The 20,183-nt window shown below is 34.1% G+C and overlaps 1 protein-coding gene across 1 annotated transcript in view; it reads left to right on the top strand.

Annotated features, from left to right (window-relative positions):
• The window catches only part of LOC107568578 (contactin-associated protein-like 4), a gene marked incomplete at its 3' end in the record, with an annotated part of 103,565 nt that overhangs the window by 78,602 nt on the left and 4,780 nt on the right, over nt 1-20,183 (top strand). Inside the window, exons 6-11 of the mRNA XM_016254544.1 lie at nt 8,180-8,355; nt 9,798-9,935; nt 10,291-10,552; nt 10,825-10,968; nt 13,414-13,585; nt 15,474-15,573. Coding sequence (XP_016110030.1) covers nt 8,180-8,355; nt 9,798-9,935; nt 10,291-10,552; nt 10,825-10,968; nt 13,414-13,585; nt 15,474-15,573 — 992 coding nt within the window. The remainder of the gene's footprint in view (nt 1-8,179; nt 8,356-9,797; nt 9,936-10,290; nt 10,553-10,824; nt 10,969-13,413; nt 13,586-15,473; nt 15,574-20,183) is intronic.

Here is a 20,183-nt window from a genome sequence, read left to right as displayed (position 1 = left end):
TATATATATATATATATATATATATATATATATATATCTGTTTCAGTGTGAAATCAAAATTGACACTATTTACTTGAATTCATGCTCCTGCTGTTCAGATTAGCATGAGAAAAATTATGTCTGCGGCATCTCGCAAAACAAACAAACTGTTAATATTTATGATTGCAGAATTCTAAAGCATCGGTCAATGCGGTCAGAACATTGTGTATTTAAATCCAAACTCAGACTAGAGAAGTTTGGGGCAGAACATGACCCACTGGAGCACAAAACAAACAGACAGCTTGATGAATGCAAATGACCAGCAGAATAAAATAGTTTGGGAAATGGGGCATAAATCTTCATGTCACAGCTTGTTTGCAGATGTATTTTTCGGCACAGACAGAAGCCTGTGCTTGCCAGAGACTGACAGCTGTCTCTGCATCACAACAACAACAACAACATCGGCACATAAGATGATCGGACCTGTGGCACAGTTTATCTTCTGAACCGCTGCTTCTCAGTGCAGTTGTGCTGGATTTATGCATGCTTTAGATGTGGATGACGTGAATATTTAAAGGACAATCGCGACAGAACGATTGCACTACTGTACGTTCCATTCAAACAAACCTGAATGTCCTTCAAATAAATTGTGACCCTGGAGCACAAAACCAGTCATAAGGGTAAATTTTCTCGAAATTGAGATTTATAGATCATCTGAAAGCTGAATAAATAAGCTTTCCATTGATGTATGGTTTGTTAGGATATGACAATATTTGGCTATTTGTATATTTGAATATCTGGAATCTGAGGGTGAAAAAAAATCTAAATATTGAGAAAATCGCCTTTAAAGATGTCCAAATGAAGTTCTTAGCAATACATATTACTAATCAAACATTAAGTTTTAATATATTTACAGTAGGAAATTTACAAAATATCTTCATGGAACATGATCTTTACTTAATATCCTAATGATTGATCTATAATTTTGACCCATACAATGTATTGTTGGCTATTGCTACAAATATACCCCAGCGACTTAAGGCTGCTTTTGTGCTGCAGGCTCACAATTATATTGCAAACTTCAGCTAACCCAGACTTAATATCAAAATCAACTTGCAGACAAAAAGCGTGAGATCTGATGAAAACAGCACATCCTCTGCTGCTGCAATCTTCACATTTCCAAATGCCAAAGTCAAACGTAAATGGTAAATCGAACACGTACTTTTAATTGTCAAACTCGTACAGACACGCGGCATAAGATTTACAACCACAGACTGAGACGAGATGAGAAAATACAGGAAAGAACAATCCGTTTCACACAGACAGTAATGAGATTCAATGAAGTTTCCTGCTGCTTCTCCTGAGAAAAGAAAATATAAAACCAAAGAAAAATTGAACTACAGTCAAAATATTGACCCCGATGGTGCTGAGGTAACACAGTCAATGAAAAGTTACTTAATAAAAGATAGTTAACTTTAACTAAGACCAAAATTTTATTTCTTTAAATAAAATAAATTTTAAATAAAAAATTAAATAAAAAACCTTGGATTCATTCAAAAACGAGGATTCATTTGCACATCAGTTTTTCAGTGTGTGTGTGTGTGTGTATATATATATATATATATATTATATGTGTGTGTGTGTATACAGTATATATATATATTTTAAACGCTATTTGAGCATAAGAAAGAACATTCATGGGGCAGTTCATTTCAGATTTTGTTGCTGATTTGAAATATGTAATTTAATCGCGAGTTCAGCAAACAGTTTTTGAGATTTCAGGATTCCCCCATTCATTTAGATAAGACTTGGTCTTGTTTGAGCTGCCCGGAGGTGTTGCAAATACGGCGGCCGAGTGAACGGACTTTCCTTGAAAGGGACTTTGCTTTGACTCAACCAAGCGTTCTAACCACGACCTCGCCCCTCCCCACCCCCCAACCATTCCAATTTCCGTAGACGGGATTTATTTTAATGATATTCTAATGAGCCACTTTGTGACATCATAAAAACCCGGGAAAACAACGCTGCAGTCCAAACGAGCCGTTCGTTGTAGTTCTTGAAAAGGGATTTTTAAAAAACGAAATATATCCCTTTGGAGTGGACTTTGAGATTTGTAACTTTGTAGGCCTTTTTTATGCCCAAACATACACACTACACACTGACTAAAATTCAAAAAGTGAAAAAGCATAATAGGACCCCTTTAAAATAAGGGTAAAATAAAATATAAATATTAAGGGGAAAACTTTAGTAAAAGGGGAAAATTTGTAAAACTGAAATAAAAATAAAGCTAAATATAAATATTTTTAAAAAACTAATACAAATTTAGTAAAACAGACTATTGACAATAATGTGTCTAAAATTTAACAAACTATTAACGTCTTGTTTTTTTAACTGTTGTCTAAAAATTAGGGCTGCAATACGATTAATCGCGATTAATCGCATTCAAAATAAAAGTTTGTTTACATACTATATGTGTATGTACTGTGTATATTTATTACGTATATATAAATGCACACATACATGTGTTAATATGTTAATTTATATATGAAATATTTATATTTATATACAATATAAATTATATATAACTATAAGTATATATACATACAAATATTTTTTCAAATATATACATACAGTATATGTGTGTGTATTTATATATACGTAATAAATATACACAGTACACACACATACAGTATGTAAACAAACTTTTATTTTGAATGCGATTAATCGCGATTAATCGTTTTGCAGCCCTAATAAAATGTATTTGGGAAAACAGCACTTGCTCGTGTGAGATAAACTGTATCTGTGCTAAACTGTATCTTATATAAATATGAGACGAAAAACCCATACAGGGTAATTTTTTGCCTCATCTTGAATTTTAGGCTCATATAACTGCATTCTGTAGGCTCCATCACACAGTCAGTGGTCCTGCATCATGTTCATCAACCACTGCATTCATGTAAGATGAACCTATTACTATTAATGCATCTATTTTATGTTTATGGCACGCAACATGTCTATCAATTATTCATCAGTTACAATCGGTCGGTCTGGCACTGGTCAGTTACCATCAGAATATAAACCAGTTCTGCTTTGATTTTACGGCAATGACGGCTCTGATGTTATTTAACAAGTGTTCCGCTGCTTAATATTTCATGATTTTTGTTCCTCTTAGAAAGCAGAATAACATCAGCTCGGCCTTGATCTGTCCCCTTCACTCGCATGACAGCCATACTCATATTTGTGTTTGAAGAGCGACTCTGATTAACGAAAAATAATATACGACACTGTCGATCTGTCATCATCTGACAATGAAAATATGAGAAATGCCTGTCCTCTTCTGTCAGCTTTGTAAAAGTGTCCCTGAATTTTTGATCCGACATCAAGTATAAAAAATATAGCCACAAGACTAAAACATTATACGAGTTAAGATCACTTAGTACACACCTATAAATTATAAAATTACATATATTTTGTTTACATTTTGCAAAAATCTCTCCATATAAGTAATATAAAGAGTAATAATTATATATGATTCTTTATTAATATTTATAATAATAATACATATGCATATAATTTTATATTTTATTTGTTTTTATAAATGTTTTTATTTTTTATTTCTTTACATATTTGTGTTATACACACACACATAATTATAATTAATTAATAGTAAATAATTACAATAAAGCTAATAAGTTGAAAGTATTAGTAAAACGGAAATAAAATGTAAAGCTAAATAGAAATATTAAAACTAATAAAAATGAAAATACACAATTACTAAAACTTAAATATTAAACCCCTCCCCACCCCCCAACCATTCCAATTTCCGTAGACGGGATTTATTTTAATGATATTCTAATGAGCCACTTTGTGACATCATAAAAACCCGGGAAAACAACGCTGCAGTCCAAACGAGCCGTTCGTTGTAGTTCTTGAAAAGGGATTTTTAAAAAACGAAATATATCCCTTTGGAGTGGACTTTGAGATTTGTAACTTTGTAGGACTTTTTTATGCCCAAACATACACACTACACACTGACTAAAATTCAAAAAGTGAAAAAGCATAATAGGACCCCTTTAAAATAAGGGTAAAATAAAATATAAATATTAAGGGGAAAACTTTAGTAAAAGGGGAAAATTTGTAAAACTGAAATAAAAATAAAGCTAAATATAAATATTTTTAAAAAACTAATACAAATTTAGTAAAACAGACTATTGACAATAATGTGTCTAAAATTTAACAAACTATTAACGTCTTGTTTTTTTAACTGTTGTCTAAAAATTAGGGCTGCAATACGATTAATCGCGATTAATCGCATTCAAAATAAAAGTTTGTTTACATACTATATGTGTATGTACTGTGTATATTTATTACGTATATATAAATGCACACATACATGTGTTAATATGTTAATTTATATATGAAATATTTATATTTATATACAATATAAATTATATATAACTATAAGTATATATACATACAAATATTTTTTCAAATATATACATACAGTATATGTGTGTGTATTTATATATACGTAATAAATATACACAGTACACACACATACAGTATGTAAACAAACTTTTATTTTGAATGCGATTAATCGCGATTAATCGTTTTGCAGCCCTAATAAAATGTATTTGGGAAAACAGCACTTGCTCGTGTGAGATAAACTGTATCTGTGCTAAACTGTATCTTATATAAATATGAGACGAAAAACCCATACAGGGTAATTTTTTGCCTCATCTTGAATTTTAGGCTCATATAACTGCATTCTGTAGGCTCCATCACACAGTCAGTGGTCCTGCATCATGTTCATCAACCACTGCATTCATGTAAGATGAACCTATTACTATTAATGCATCTATTTTATGTTTATGGCACGCAACATGTCTATCAATTATTCATCAGTTACAATCGGTCGGTCTGGCACTGGTCAGTTACCATCAGAATATAAACCAGTTCTGCTTTGATTTTACGGCAATGACGGCTCTGATGTTATTTAACAAGAGTTCCGCTGCTTAATATTTCATGATTTTTGTTCCTCTTAGAAAGCAGAATAACATCAGCTCGGCCTTGATCTGTCCCCTTCACTCGCATGACAGCCATACTCATATTTGTGTTTGAAGAGCGACTCTGATTAACGAAAAATAATATACGACACTGTCGATCTGTCATCATCTGACAATGAAAATATGAGAAATGCCTGTCCTCTTCTGTCAGCTTTGTAAAAGTGTCCCTGAATTTTTGATCCGACATCAAGTATAAAAAATATAGCCACAAGACTAAAACATTATACGAGTTAAGATCACTTAGTACACACCTATAAATTATAAAATTACATATATTTTGTTTACATTTTGCAAAAATCTCTCCATATAAGTAATATAAAGAGTAATAATTATATATGATTCTTTATTAATATTTATAATAATAATACATATGCATATAATTTTATATTTTATTTGTTTTTATAAATGTTTTTATTTTTTATTTCTTTACATATTTGTGTTATACACACACACATAATTATAATTAATTAATAGTAAATAATTACAATAAAGCTAATAAGTTGAAAGTATTAGTAAAACGGAAATAAAATGTAAAGCTAAATAGAAATATTAAAACTAATAAAAATGAAAATACACAATTACTAAAACTTAAATATTAAAATAAACTAAAATACAAAAATTATATATATATATATATATATATATATAATTTTTGTATTTTAGTTTATATATATAAAATTAAAAAATAGAAAATACAATGACTAAAATACAAACATTTTACAATGAAATGCTAATTAAATATTAATTATAATGTACAAATAATAATAATTATTATATATGGATAGATATATATAGGTTATTAATGATGATTGTTATTATTATTATTATTACATATTTATTTTTTTGTTATTTGTTCTTATTATTTCTTGTCATTTTTATTTCTTACGTGTGTGTCACAGAAATGGCAACCCAACGCAGTACCAAAACTGCAAACTATTTTCCTTAAATGTATTTATATAAAAGATGAATCTTACGGCTGTAATCAAACCTGTGTGAACCGCTGTCACCTGAAACTCGTCCTGATTCAGCAAAGAGAAGCGTCTCACTTGCCTCTTCTCCCAGAAGCGTGTCAGTGCTTAAAATAAGCGGCAGCAGAAGTGAGCTGTGATCTGGCTGGCCGAGTGTCAGAGCCGCAGGTGAAGTAAAGCTGCTCTAAACATCTCAGCATCTCAGTTTATTTCACAGATCTGAAGCTACTTTAAGGAGGTGATACGTAAAGTCTGTGAGGCTTTAAAAAGTGTTGCACTTTTAGAGCAAACAGTCGCAGAGTAATGTGAATGCCGAATTTAGCAGATCATCTCAGTGATGTTAATTGAGCTCGAGTTTGTTGCAGCGGTGTTGTGTTTGATATTCATATAAGACAATCAGTGTGATGTGTTACTTTAATATTACTTATATTCTATAGTATTTATTCATATTTTGAATTATCTTTAATTTTTCTATTTAAAGTTTTATTAATTGTGATTTGTCCTTTGTATTATTTCTCCATTTCTTTATTTATTTTTGTAAATTTCTGTTTAGTTTTAATTTGTTTTATTTCATTTTTAGTAATTGTAGCAGTTTAACTTAGTATTTTAGGTTTTCCTCTAATATTCCTTTCAACTTTATTTCAATTATTTGTTTTAAATACAAAAAAATATCAATATATATATATATATATATATATATATATATATGCATATATATATATATATATTAGATCTAGGTTGAAATACTAAAATGTCTAATGTTGCCAATTTTATTTTTATATTTCCTTTTATTTTTCATTTGAGTAATTTTGTTTCATGGTTCATATTTATTTATTTGTATTTTTATAAAATTATATTATTTATAACATATTTATTTATTTATTATTTCAGCTAATTGCCAGATTTTCAAAAGTTACTTTAAGTAATTAATTTTTTTTAAATTTAGTTTTAAATCACGTTAATAACCCTGCTGTGAGTACAAAGAATCGCAATTGGCAAGAGATGCATTTCATCTTCTTTTGATTACAATCTCTTGTCTTTTGCTTAAATTGTACATTGTTTTATGGAACAGTGTGTAATTATTTGTTGATTTATTATTTACAGCCAGAGAAAACCTCTCCTATTTATATCTCTATGTTTCTCTGTTAAACGGGTCATATGATGCTATTTTAAAGATCATTATTTTGTGTATTTGGTGCAACAGAATGTTGACATGCTTTAATGTTCAAAAAACACATTATTTTTCAAATACTGTACATTATTGTAGGTCCTCTATGCCCCGCTTCTCTCAAACACTTCGTTTTCAACAAAGCCCCCTCCTTTGACAAGCGCAGTCTGCTCTGATTGGCCAGCTGACCCAGCGCATTGTGATTGGCCGAACACCGCAAGCACTCGTCGGAAATGTAACACCCCTTACCATAATCGCTTCAGCTTTCAAAGTAAATATCAAGACTATTAATAATGTGGTTAGTTTTACCATCAGTTCAAGCCTGAAAGGGCAACAGAGTTGCGTGACAGACACAGTGATGATGCAGTACACAAGCCGCGGTTAAGATAGCTGACGTGCTATGATTCCTGACAGACAGTTCACTCTCCTGTGATGTGACCCTGTTCCCCTCACACACACACACACACACACACACACACACAACGCGTTACTCTGCGCTGCGCAAAACTCCGCATTTGAACAGTCAATAGCAAATACTTAAACTAATAACAAAACATACTTACAGTCGCTGATTCAGAAGTGCCAGATTGTCATAGCAAAGTCGGAATTGACCCTTTAAAAAAAAAATTTAATAAAAAAAAAAAAAAGCCTTTGTGCACAGCCAGCCTTGTACTCTTCTAGGTAAAAAAAACCCTGCTGCTTACTGCGTACTGGACAGTATATGCTATATAACCTTTGTTTAAAAATAGTACGTGAAATTGTATATGCAGTAAATGTTTCAAACAGCTACATTGTTATTTCATGACCTGCATGTTAATGAATGGTGATTGAATATTTTCTAATGTCAGTTTCTGATATTTAAAGTATCCAAACTTATGTAGTTTTATCAAGCCGTCTTGATCCCTGTGTGTGTGTATGTGTTTGTTTGTCTGTGTCTGTGTCTGTGTCTGTGTCTGTGTCTGTGTCTGTGTCTGTGTCTGTGTCTGTGTGTGTTTCAGGCCGGGGTTTGTGGGCTGATTTCCACCCTCTGGTGTCTCTGGGCAGTCTGCTGGACGATCAGCACTGGCATCACGTCAGCGTGGAGCGAGTTCGAGGACTCGTGAACTTCACCGTGGACAAAAACACCCAGCAGTTCCAGCTGCTCGAGTCCTGGAGTCACTCTGAGATAAACGAGGTGAGCCGCTAACGACTTCCAGCTCAATTAGTCCAGTAAAGCATTTCAAACATGTGAATTATACAAACAACATAAATCAGCTAGAATGGAAATGTCTGTGTGTAATTAGATTTCACTTTCTGAGTCTTTCACTTTGTTGTGACACACTGTTCATTTATATTGATATCAACACTTACATTACAGTAAACTAGAAAAGCCTCACTATACAAGCCAAGTTCATTTATATAGAACATATATATATATATATATATTCAACTTGACTAACTATATACAGGCAGGGTTACTAAATGATTGTCTCCCATGTTAACATGTTAACTAGTAAATATAATTTAAAAAAATGATATTTAATAATAATATTCGTAAGACTTTAAAAAAAAAATACAGTAGTCAACATTTGAAGTGGATAAATAAAGTTCATCAAAGTATTGAAGAACAGGTATTGTTTTGGTTTTAGGACAACATTGATGAAAGGTTTTGATCCACTTCAAATGTTGACTACTGTATGTCATTAATAATAAAAATTAACAATATAAATTTAATTTCAATATTATTTATGTATATTAAAATTAAATGTATATTTATTAATTTTGTTAATTTGTAGAACTTTACACAGTCATGGTTACTAGTTGATTTTCTGTCTCACACTAGTTAACCAATAAATTATTAATAAATTATTTTTAACTAATATAATTTAATAAGTTATAATTTATTAATATAATTTCAATTAATAAATTTATATAATTTAGTATATATATATATATATATATATCATAAAGTGGTAATGAATAATAATAATCATATTTATATGTATTTTTTCACTGTATTGTAATTTTTATAATATGTTTTTTAAAAACATTCAGTTCAAAGTTGACTAAATAAGCTTTCCATTGATGTATGGTTTGTGAGGATCGGACAATATTTGGCTGAGATACAACTATTTGAAAATCTGGAATCTGAGGGTGCAAAAAAATCTAAATATTGAGAAAATCATCTTTAAAGTTGTCCAAATGAAGTTCTTAGCAATGCATATTACTAATCAAAAATTACGTTTTGATATATTTACGGTAGGAAATTCACAAAATATCTTCATGGAACATGATCTTTACTTAATATCCTAATGATTTTTGGCATAAAAGAAAAATGTATAATTTTGACCCATACAATGTATTGTTGGCTATTGCTACAAGTATCCCCCAGCGACTTAACACTGCTTTTGTGCTGTGCTGTGCTTCTGTGCTGCAGGGTCACTTATTACAATTGACAGTATTTTATCGCCTCACTGCATGTCATTAGTGTAAAGGTAGTTTTTGAAAAATGAGTTATGAGTTAAAAATGATCTTCCGTGCTAATCGACAGTCTGTCAATGGAGTTTAGCTTATTAATTTCATATCACTCCGTTAATATGTGTGATTTCTGACATGAATCTGTCGTTCTTTCACAAGATCAGTTTCGGTGGAACGTCAGCGCCTGGACTCCAGAAATCCCACTCCAGAAGAAACTTCCACGGTTGCTTGGAAAACGTGCTTTACAACGACATCAGCGTGATCGAGCGAGCCGAAGAGCAGCAGGTCTTCATCACAGTAAGTGTGTGAACACAGTCACGTCTGCAGCTGCTTTATTTGGCCTGTTAGCGACTGTCAATTGTTGGCTGCCTCATTTTTCCATAATGAGAGCTTTGTGTTTCCGTGACCCTTACCATGTTCTCCTCCATTATACAGGGTTTCTCCTTTTTTTACAACCATTGTCTTGGGATTTTGGGGGTTAAACCAATTACCATCCCTTTAATTAATTGTCGTAATGGCTGTGACATTGGTTTCAAGATAATAGGCAGGAGAGCAAATGCATAATTTATAAAGCAGACGTTCTTCACGATCACAAATGCAGCTTGCGTGAGAAACGCTCTTGGTCTTACTGCAGTATTTGTGTCTCTCGCAGGGGAACGTCAGCTTCACATGCACCGAATCCATAGACGTGCCGGTGACCTTCGCCAGTCCTGGAAGTTACCTCGCTTTGCCGTGGGTCTCCGGTGGAGAAAGCGCGTCGGTCGCTCTGCAGTTCAGGACCTGGAACAGAGCGGGTCTGCTGATGACCTTTGACCTGCAGCATAACGCGGGAACGCTGTGGCTCTATCTGAGCGAGGGCAGAGCGCGACTGCAGATCCATAAGACCGGCCGGATCGTGACGGACATCACCGCAGGTTCAGCTCATGCATTGTGGGATATATATACCATAGTTTCAGTTTATTTGACAGTAAAAGCAGAATCATCTCTCTTGTGTGTGAAGGGTAGAGCAAAGTCAACATCAGTGGCACAGTGTATGAAAATTTACATCACAAAGGAACTTTCTAGCTAAAAATAGTTTTATTGATTAAGTTTAAGGCAGAAATCTGTTCTTACGGTTTATGTAAAAATGATCTCCCTAATGCCTGTTATTTTGCCTGATCCATATGCTTGCGCTCTCTCTCCACAGGTGCCAGTTTAAATGACGGTCAGTGGCACTCGCTGGAGCTGGCTGTCCGTCGGGGGCGTCTCGCAGTCACCCTGGACAAAACCGACAGCTCTACAGCATCCACTTCCTTCCCTGTCGCGCCTGACAGCCAGCTATTCTTAGGTGGTAAGAGCAACCTTTAGCCATCCATCGCCGTCTGCTAACACAAAGCAACACGCTAGCTCCGAGTAATTTCCCTCTACACGAACCCAGTCCTTCACGTTAATCAATCCGTCGTGTCAGTCAACGCACAGCTTCCGCTGAGAAAAGCACATTGGTTTAGCTTTCCAGCGGTTTGGGGCTGAAACTCTCAGAGGCTTAATAGCCTTCAGCTCAGTAACTGGAGAGAGAGAGAGAGTAACGCCGTCTGAATGCACTGCTGCAGTGTGTCTGCACTGAGCTGCAGTAAAGCATGCATCAGATCGTCATGCATGTTATGAGACGGTTGTCCACATATAAGCTTTTGACATGACAGTATGTGACATTTTTGCAGGTAAATTTCGACATGTGATTTGTAAATATTTGTTGAGCGCAGTCCAAATCATTTTTGCAGTTAGCATTATTAGTGTTAAGTAAAACAGTACATGAGTACAAACATTTTTTTTATAAAAAAAATAAATAACCGAACATACCTAAAACATATCAAATCGATAACTGAAATAAACTGTAAATAGCTTATTTCCAATGGTAACATTGATCATTTTCGTTTAGTTTAACTTGAAATACGGTACTTATAAACTTGAACTGAAATGAAATAAACAAAGTAAAAAATTAAAGTTATTTTATTTCAGATAAATAAAATAAATACAAAATAATAAAAACTATAGACATATAAAAATAACTTTTCTGAGCACAATCGAAATCAATCAGAAATGTTTGCGGTCAACATTATTATTAACTCAAATAATAAAAATTGTTGTTTAAAAAAAATAAACGTTAACTGAAATATTTATAAACTATAAAAAAAACCTTAAAAGCATTGTATTTTAGCAAGTTGCCATAGCAACATATATGATTTTCTTTCAATTGAAACTATAAAAAATTAAGCTAATTTATTTCAGCTAAATAAATACAAATTAATAAAAAAAGATGTAGACATATACTGTATAAAACATTGTATTTTTATTGAGCGCAATGCAAATTATTTTTGCAGTTAACTAAAACTAAAAAAACAATAAAATAAACATTTTTGTTACTTATAAATGTTAACTGAAAAATAAACTATAAAAAACTCAATCCTGTTTTATTTAACATTTCTCATTTCCATTTAGTTCAACTTGATGTACTAAAATAAGGAAAAATGTAAAAGTGTATAAAATTGTATAATTTTTTTCCCCAAAATGCAATAAATCCATGACATGTTTTTTTGTTTTTTTTCAAAATGCAATAAATCCATTGAATCAGTATAAAACTTATTTTTCATATTGAAACTGTTGAAAATACACAACGTAGTAAGTTAATCCACGTATGACAGCCTCTGAACTTGGTCAATACTAATCTTATATGCAGGCACTGGACTAAAAATACATTCAATCAGTCATCGCCCAAAATTAATTCAGCGGGTCATCTTGTGAATGCTATAAATTAATTACAACAATAAAAGAAAATTTCATCATGAACATACTTGAACAAAAATATCACATTAAACCACAGAAATTCCAAAATGACATTTCCCTTACATTCAACTTCCAAAAGTGCATTCATCTTTTTGATTTCTTTTTCACTTTTTGAGTGGGATTTCTTTTTTTACATTCATTTAGTTGACTAGTGCTATACGCTGTATTAACAAAAACATTAATGGCATAAATAAAAACACTTACACTGACAAGCTACGCAATATCGCGTTCATAATCAAATGCGACTCATCTGCGATTATGAACGCTATATTGCAGTGATCTACGGCTCTGTGTAGTAAATGAAAGCACGTAATGGAGATTTACTATTAATCACAGAACCGGCTTTACTGACGAGATGCGCATGACAATCACATGCCATTTATCGTGCAGCCCTAAGTTTGTTTATTGATCACAAAGTACAAAGTAGATGAGGAAAACTAGGATGCCGGGTGTATTCAGAGCGCCGCCATTACTGTCTAGAGTGCATGGAATGGTGCGCTGTGATTGGTTGTTACTGTTTACAGTGCGTGGAGTGGTGTGCTGTGATTGGTTGAGCGGATATATCGCATTCTGCAGAGAAGGGAGACTGGCGTTTGTCGCGGTTTGGAAAAAAAGGGAGAAATCATGACAGAATAACTCGGCGGATATCACATTTTGCGTAAAATTAAAAATTTACTTTTCAATACCGACCAGATACATTTTTAAAATGGCATTTATCGCGTTTTGGAACCAAACTCTTCATATATATTATATATATATTCAAATTAATTTCAGCAAATAAATAACTAAAACTACGTACTTTACTAAAACTAAACATTAACTAAAATGAAAATAGAAAAATTTGAAACTGATTAAAAAATGTATAAAAACTCTACTACTACATGAATGATACTTAAATAACACTGCAATAGCTTAAACGTGTTATTTTGTGTGTATTTGTGATTTTTGTCTGCAGGATGTCCGGACACAGAAGACGGCAGCGGCTGCAGAAACCCGTTCAGTGTTTTCCAAGGATGCATGCGTCTCATCCGGACGGACGGCACTTTAGTGGATCTCATCCGAGTGCAGCAGATGTTGTTTGGGAATTTTAGCGATCTGCAGATGGACATGTGTGGGATCGTCGATAGGTAAGCAATTACGCTTTTATGTGAACTCGCAAAACGTTCCGTTTTCCATTTTCATCCTCGCTAAATATATGTGTTCAGCTTGATTATGTAAATACAGAGATTAATTAGCCAGAGAAATGGCACTGAATACTGATTCGCTAAAAGACGCAGACGATGAGCCTCAGGGAGACTCTGCCCTCGTTTAAATATTTATCCATCTGATCAATCGCAATGACTCACTTTTTGCTTTGTTATAAATGCAACTTTTGTTCACAGTTTAGTACTGTTCTTGCAGCACAAGGTTTCTGGAATTTCTGATTATTTGTTGTTTAAATGTTTTTTGCATCACCGTTTGTGACATGAATGATATCTCAAATTGTGCAGCTTGTTAAGGAGAGTTGTTAAATTTTAAACTTTTGCTAAATAATTAATTTAATTTTAAATTATGCAAAAAAATATATATATTATTTTAAATGTTAAGATTAATTTCAAATCATTAAAAAATATATTAATTATTTTTTATTTTATTAATTTTAAAATAATTGTATGAATTAAAAAATACTAGGTACTTTTTAAAGCAGAAGTGTGTAATTTCTGTGGTACTAACCATGCTTAGGCTTGCACGATAAATCTGTATCATCAGCCAATATTAGAGATTTATTTATTTTTAAGTAGCATTATGCAGTGATAATCTAAGTGTAAAAATAGAGTAAATTAACATGAACAATTAAATATCTAGTTCCTAGATCTAGTTCCATTATTGGATATTTAATTTAATATTTTTTTTATAATTAATTAAATAATTTAATAAATAATTTTAATTTAATAATTACATTCAATATTTAATTATTTAATTGCATGCTTATTTCTCCTATTTTTACACTTAGATCACCTTTTTTATTATGAAAAACTCACTAAAAGTTAACTTTTTTAACTTTAATAATTGATTAACTGGTAAATGTAATTATTTTAACAATGTAAACAACATAATTATTTTAACATTTAAACAAATGTATATTTAACAAATATAAGAATGATTTTTTTTTGTGCATTATAATTTATGCATTGCATTTAAAAAGAGTGTTTTGTTTTTATTTATTCAGACAAAATCTTTTAGAATTTAGTTTTTAATTAATCAATTTTTTAAGTATAAAGACTGAAAATATATTGTCTTTTAAAACATATGCAAATTAAATTGCATTTTAAGGTAACTTTTAAATATGTACACAATGGTAATTCAACGTGCTTTGTATAAAACATTTTGAAAATAATCAAAACATTAATAAAAATGAATTACAAGTTTTACATTTATTAAAAACAAATAGGAATAATAGAGAATAATGCATACATAATATAGTACAAAGCAAAAATTACGTAGACATTTTATGTGAATCTGACATAGCTTGTACTGTTTTTGCAGTCATAGTTCAACAATATTGTTTTTTCAATGGAAATGAGATGAACTTGCTGACATGAAATGCCTTTTATAGCCTATAACTGTATATTTTCCATTGACAAGGCTGTCTGTAGATTTTGGCTGTTTTTGTGCTGTTCTACCAAGTCGACGTTGTTGTTATCAAATATTGGCCTGGCTAGTATGTAACTAGTATGCAGTATGTTTACTGTACACATTATGCAGTCTCTCTAGACTGCCAAAGATTAGATATTTTCACACAAAACTGGATTAAAATCACAAAATGTCTTTATTCACTGGCCGTCGCTGACTCTTTTATCGTTGCACAAGGTTTCACATGCTGTTTGAATGAATAGTAGGCTGGTTTTAGTATATACTGCAGGACTGACTGTGATGGTGTTTCTGTCCTGTTGACCTCTGTTCGTTTCATGTCAGTGAATGTTTGCTTCATTTGGCTTGATGCAGAAATGGCTTTCTTTTGCTTTGAGACTGCAGTGAATCTCCTGAAGACGAGGCTGTTTTTGTGACAGAGCAATTTCTTTCTTCTGTGTGTTTGATGGGCACTAAATGCGCCGCTGTGACCGAGCCGTTCAGAGTGAAGGGGAAGCCCGAGGCGCACACACTCGCGTCTCAAGTGAATATTGTTTTTGACTCGATGCAGATGTAGATGCGTTGTCTCTGAAAGCTGCGTCGCCTCTGGGTTCTCGTTTACGTTCTGAAAGGTCCCGCTTTCGTCTGTCATACTGAAGACTTCTGGGATTGCTGTTTGTTTAAACGGTTTATTGTGTTTTTAGTGATGTTTGCAAAGCTATTGCAGCATAGAGTTAGCGATCATTCTGCATAATTTGTGGCATGAATATCTTAAATTCCATAGCTTGTTAAGGAGAATTGTTCTTTTACGTATCTTTTAAATTTTTTAATTAATTAAAAATATTACACATTATTTTTAATTTGAAAAATATTTTTTTGTATTTGTATTTTTTAAACTAATTTAAAAATATTACATTTTTATTTTCTATTTAATACACAAGTTTCACAATTTGAGTTGAATTACTGAAATAAATGAACTTTTCCATGACATTCTAATTTATTGAGATGCACCTGTAGTTTTAAAATATTAAAATATTTGTTCATTTATATATTATTTATATATTACACTTAGATCACCTTTGTTATTGTGAAAACACAAATGTAATTTTTTTAACATGTAAACAAATGTACATTTAACAATTCTCAGAATAAATATACATTTTTCATACTCTACACTGTAAAAAAAATAAAATTAAGTAAAAAGTAAATAAAATATTAGAATATTATTTATAATAAATTATATTTTTTTTCTAAATTTCAAAATTAAATTAGTTGTGAAATTTCTGCCAGTTTTTCAGTGCATCAAAATGTTTTTCAAATGTATAATGTTACATTTTAAAAGACTGATTTTTGTTTTATAGTGTTTTAAAAAAATTATCGTGTGGAATTTTATTGTAATTTTACTGTTTGTTTTTGTCATTTTTAGTAGTGTGTTTTTTATTTAATTTTTAGGTTTTATACAGTTATATTTTTAGGGTTGGGAATCGAAAATCGATTCTGACACCAGAATCGGATTCTTAAGGTCGGGAATCGGATACTTGTCAAATTTAAATTGATTCCGCCTATCGATTCCTATGCGCTTTTTTTTTTTCTTCATCTGTGAGGACCGGACCTAGCGATCTGCCAGGACCTTGCTCGCTAATCTAAGCGCTCCAAAGTTTGGCTACATTTGCGATCAGAAGCCTAAAAAGCTAAGTATAATATCTGTGATAGCTAAACAGGTTGCAAGAGAGGTGTTCTAACGGGGCTGATGAGACGTGAGACATGTGGATCATCTGCAAGCTAGCGATCTGCCAGGACCTTGCTCGCGGCAGGGTCAAACAATGGCAAACAGGTATATGGCGGGCAAAACACAAGAATAGTCCTAGGGCTAGCGTAGGTCACCGATCGGCAGACAGAATCACAGGGGCGAGACGAGAGGGAAAAAAAACAGGAAAACAGGCAAAGATCAAAAACCGCAAAAACAGGCAAGGCAAGGCAAGGCAAAACAAGGAAAACACGGAGACTCGGAAAGGGGTACAGGCTAAACAATACTCAGCAGAGAAATGTGGTTAGAGTGGGTGTAATATAGTGAGTGAGGTGATTAGAAACACCTGTGTGCAATCAGAGCAATCAGGGCGGTGTGCAAATTGTGCAAAGAATGATGGGAAATGTAGTCCGGGGTGCTATGCAACAGTTTGTGTAGTGCGAGAGTCAATGTAATGGAAAGGGTGACATCTGGTGGTGAATAAACGGAAGTCCATGGACTGAATTCGTGACAGGTGTCACCACCAACATGACAAAGCACTTTAATTGAATAGATCGTTAAAGATCGTGAACACGATTCAAACACCAACGTGATTTTATTCCTAAATTACAATGATTCGTCCGTTTCATTCCTCAAACTTTTACGTGTGTCATCAATGTTGTGATCACGTGGTTCGTCCGTGCAGCGTACGATCACATCAGTGTGATCTGAACATTTAAATCTGCGTCCGCTCTGCTATTGACCTAAAGAGAGCAGCTGTCTGTCATGAATGAAACAGCTTCAGTCTTTTCAACCACACAGTATCATTATTTCTGTGTTACAAACATTCAAATCACAGAAGTACTGGGATAAAAGTTTATAGTTCAGATATAAACCGTGTGTATGATCTGTATGGTAGCAATTAAAATAGAGTAAATCACCTTTTGAAAGTAATTTGACACTTCAAATGAAGATTTATCGATGATTACATTGTTACGCCAGTAGGTGGCGAAAAGGGGCTGTTCAAATGTATTTGTCTTTGAATCATACAAGAGATTCGTTCAAGAATGCTGATTCATCCAGTAATGAAACAAGTACATCTTGAGTGAGTCATTGAATCATTCATTCATAAATTGCATGTGATCTTGTTTAGTTGTCTAATGCTTTTTCTTCAGAATCATGAGAGAACCGCAACTTCCATTGGGAAAAAAACTCAATTTGTCCAGAATGATGCAGTTCTATTTTGCACACAAACAGCTCTTAAAGAATCCAGTTTTTATGTAGCCTGTTGATTTTTGTTCATGGTGTTCAGCTCCAATAAATGGTTTGCAAAAAAGAGACACAGGATAAATGTTTGATATCATTATTTAATCACACTGGAATCGAAAAGAATCGAAATCGGAATTGATCAAATTCAAACGATGCCCAACCCTAGTTATTTTAGTACATCAAGTGAAAATAAATTTAAATAAAATATGTTGCAACTGAATTTTGAAAATGTATTTTGAATTTTGTAAAGTACATTTTTATTTCATTTCAATTAACACAATTCTTTAGTAGTAATTATCGCTCTTGATGTGAACAGGATGCTACGTGTGTTCTTTAACGCTGTGAAAACAGCATGCGTAAGTCACGCAGACACTTAAGCTAATGCAGTTTAGCACGTCAAGTGCTGGCGTCGCTTTCACAATGGTCCGGCGGCTTGAATGGAGCTCTCAGCTCTCATTAGTGCACACAGTATTATTGAGTCCGCAGGCATGAGGTGAGGGCAGACCGCGGGTGACGTTCCTCTCACTCCATGCAGAAACAGCAGCTCCACTGCGAGGGTTATTACCTCTGTTAAAGGCCTGTAGGTTGAGCTCAAATAACATTGCTGCCCATAACTAAGAAATATGGGATGGCAGCGGCTCTCATTGGTTTTACATGTGCCCCATGTGAACCCACAGGCCCTGTGCAAAATGAGTGTGGACCAGAGCGAAGCTGAGCGCTTTTATTAACCCCACATCAAAGATAATATGAGGGAAGCAGAGAGCTGATGTGTGCTGCTGTCGTTTGGAAGACTAAAGTTGAGCTTGTAATGATTTCTTGTACAAAAAGACCAATACATGTGTTTACTCTCATGCTACTCTTACTATTTCAGTAGTATATAGTATGAACACTGTGAGCAGTATGCACATTCATTTGTATGCATTGATACTGTATGCAATGCACTAGACTTGACCTGCCATCTCTAGTATGATGAATGATTAATAAAATTAAATAAAAACATCTGAATTATTAATTAGCATTTGAAGCCTTTTGAATTTACTAGTTCCCCTTTGGGAACTCGAGCTGCGTCGGAAAACGCTAGGGGAACACCTTCAGCGATACCAAGCTCTGAATCATATGTGTAATCAGTCGAACGATGGGCGAGACGTCCGCGGCAGGTGATGTCATGGTCAGGAAGCTTTAAAAGCACGTGAGGTGCCGCCGGCGCTAGCTTTCTGTCAGTCAGCGAAGCTCTCTGTGTGTGTCGGTCACAATTTATGTTCTGTGAGTCTTATTTATTGTTGTCTGTCCAAAAAAGTGCACAAGCATCCAATATAAGCTCCAGCAGAGAAAGAAAAGAAATGTCTAAGCAAAAGACAAAAAAGGGCGAAAGTAGATCGCGTTACAGACTGTGTGTTCCTCCCTGCCCACGCTACATCACGAGCGGGGATACACACAGTTTGTGCGTGGTCTGCTTGGGAGCGGAGCACGCGGCGTCGGCTCTCGAGAGGGCTGACTGTCCGCATTGTGAGCAGTTGCCACTGCGTTTGCTTCGCTCCCGGAAGGCTCTCTTTGAGGAGGGAGCCTTCACCAGCATTCCTCACGGTGCTGGCCCCACTTCCACCTTGGCGGAGTGGCAGCTGCACTCGTGGGGTTCGCAGCTGGATCTGGTGGAGGGAATGGAGACGGGCGAGTCCCTATCTTCTTCCTCACCTGCCAGATCCGCTGCCCGCTCGCTGGGATCGGAAGCCCGTTCTGCGGCTACTTTCCCCCGGAGAGTGGGCTCGGCCCTTCTCCTATCTTCCTCCGAGGAGGTTGATATGGAGAGCGTTGAAGATTCGCCCCCTCAATCCCCACAATATGAGGAGCTAATGGAGGTAGTTACTCGTGCGGTTGCCAAGTTGAACATCGAATGGCCCGCAGAGAAACAGACTGAGCCGCAGAGAAGCAAACTCGATGAACGCTTTCTGCGGGCCAGGTCGCTACCTCCGCGCCGGAGCCTGCTGTTTCTTCCCGATCTCCACACCGAGGTGTCAAGATCGTGGAAGAAACCATTCTCAGCCCGCTTATTCGTCCCTGCCTCTGATTATTATGGAAATGTGGCGGGGTTGAGGGAAGGCGGTGACAGAGCGATGCCCCGG

Source organism: Sinocyclocheilus grahami, unplaced genomic scaffold (genome assembly GCF_001515645.1).
Source record: "Sinocyclocheilus grahami isolate Dianchi unplaced genomic scaffold, SAMN03320097.WGS_v1.1 scaffold1259.1, whole genome shotgun sequence".
Lineage (NCBI taxonomy): Eukaryota > Metazoa > Chordata > Actinopteri > Cypriniformes > Cyprinidae > Sinocyclocheilus > Sinocyclocheilus grahami.
The sequence above is the reverse complement of the archived record's forward strand: the minus strand, read 5'-3'. Positions and strand labels throughout refer to the sequence as shown.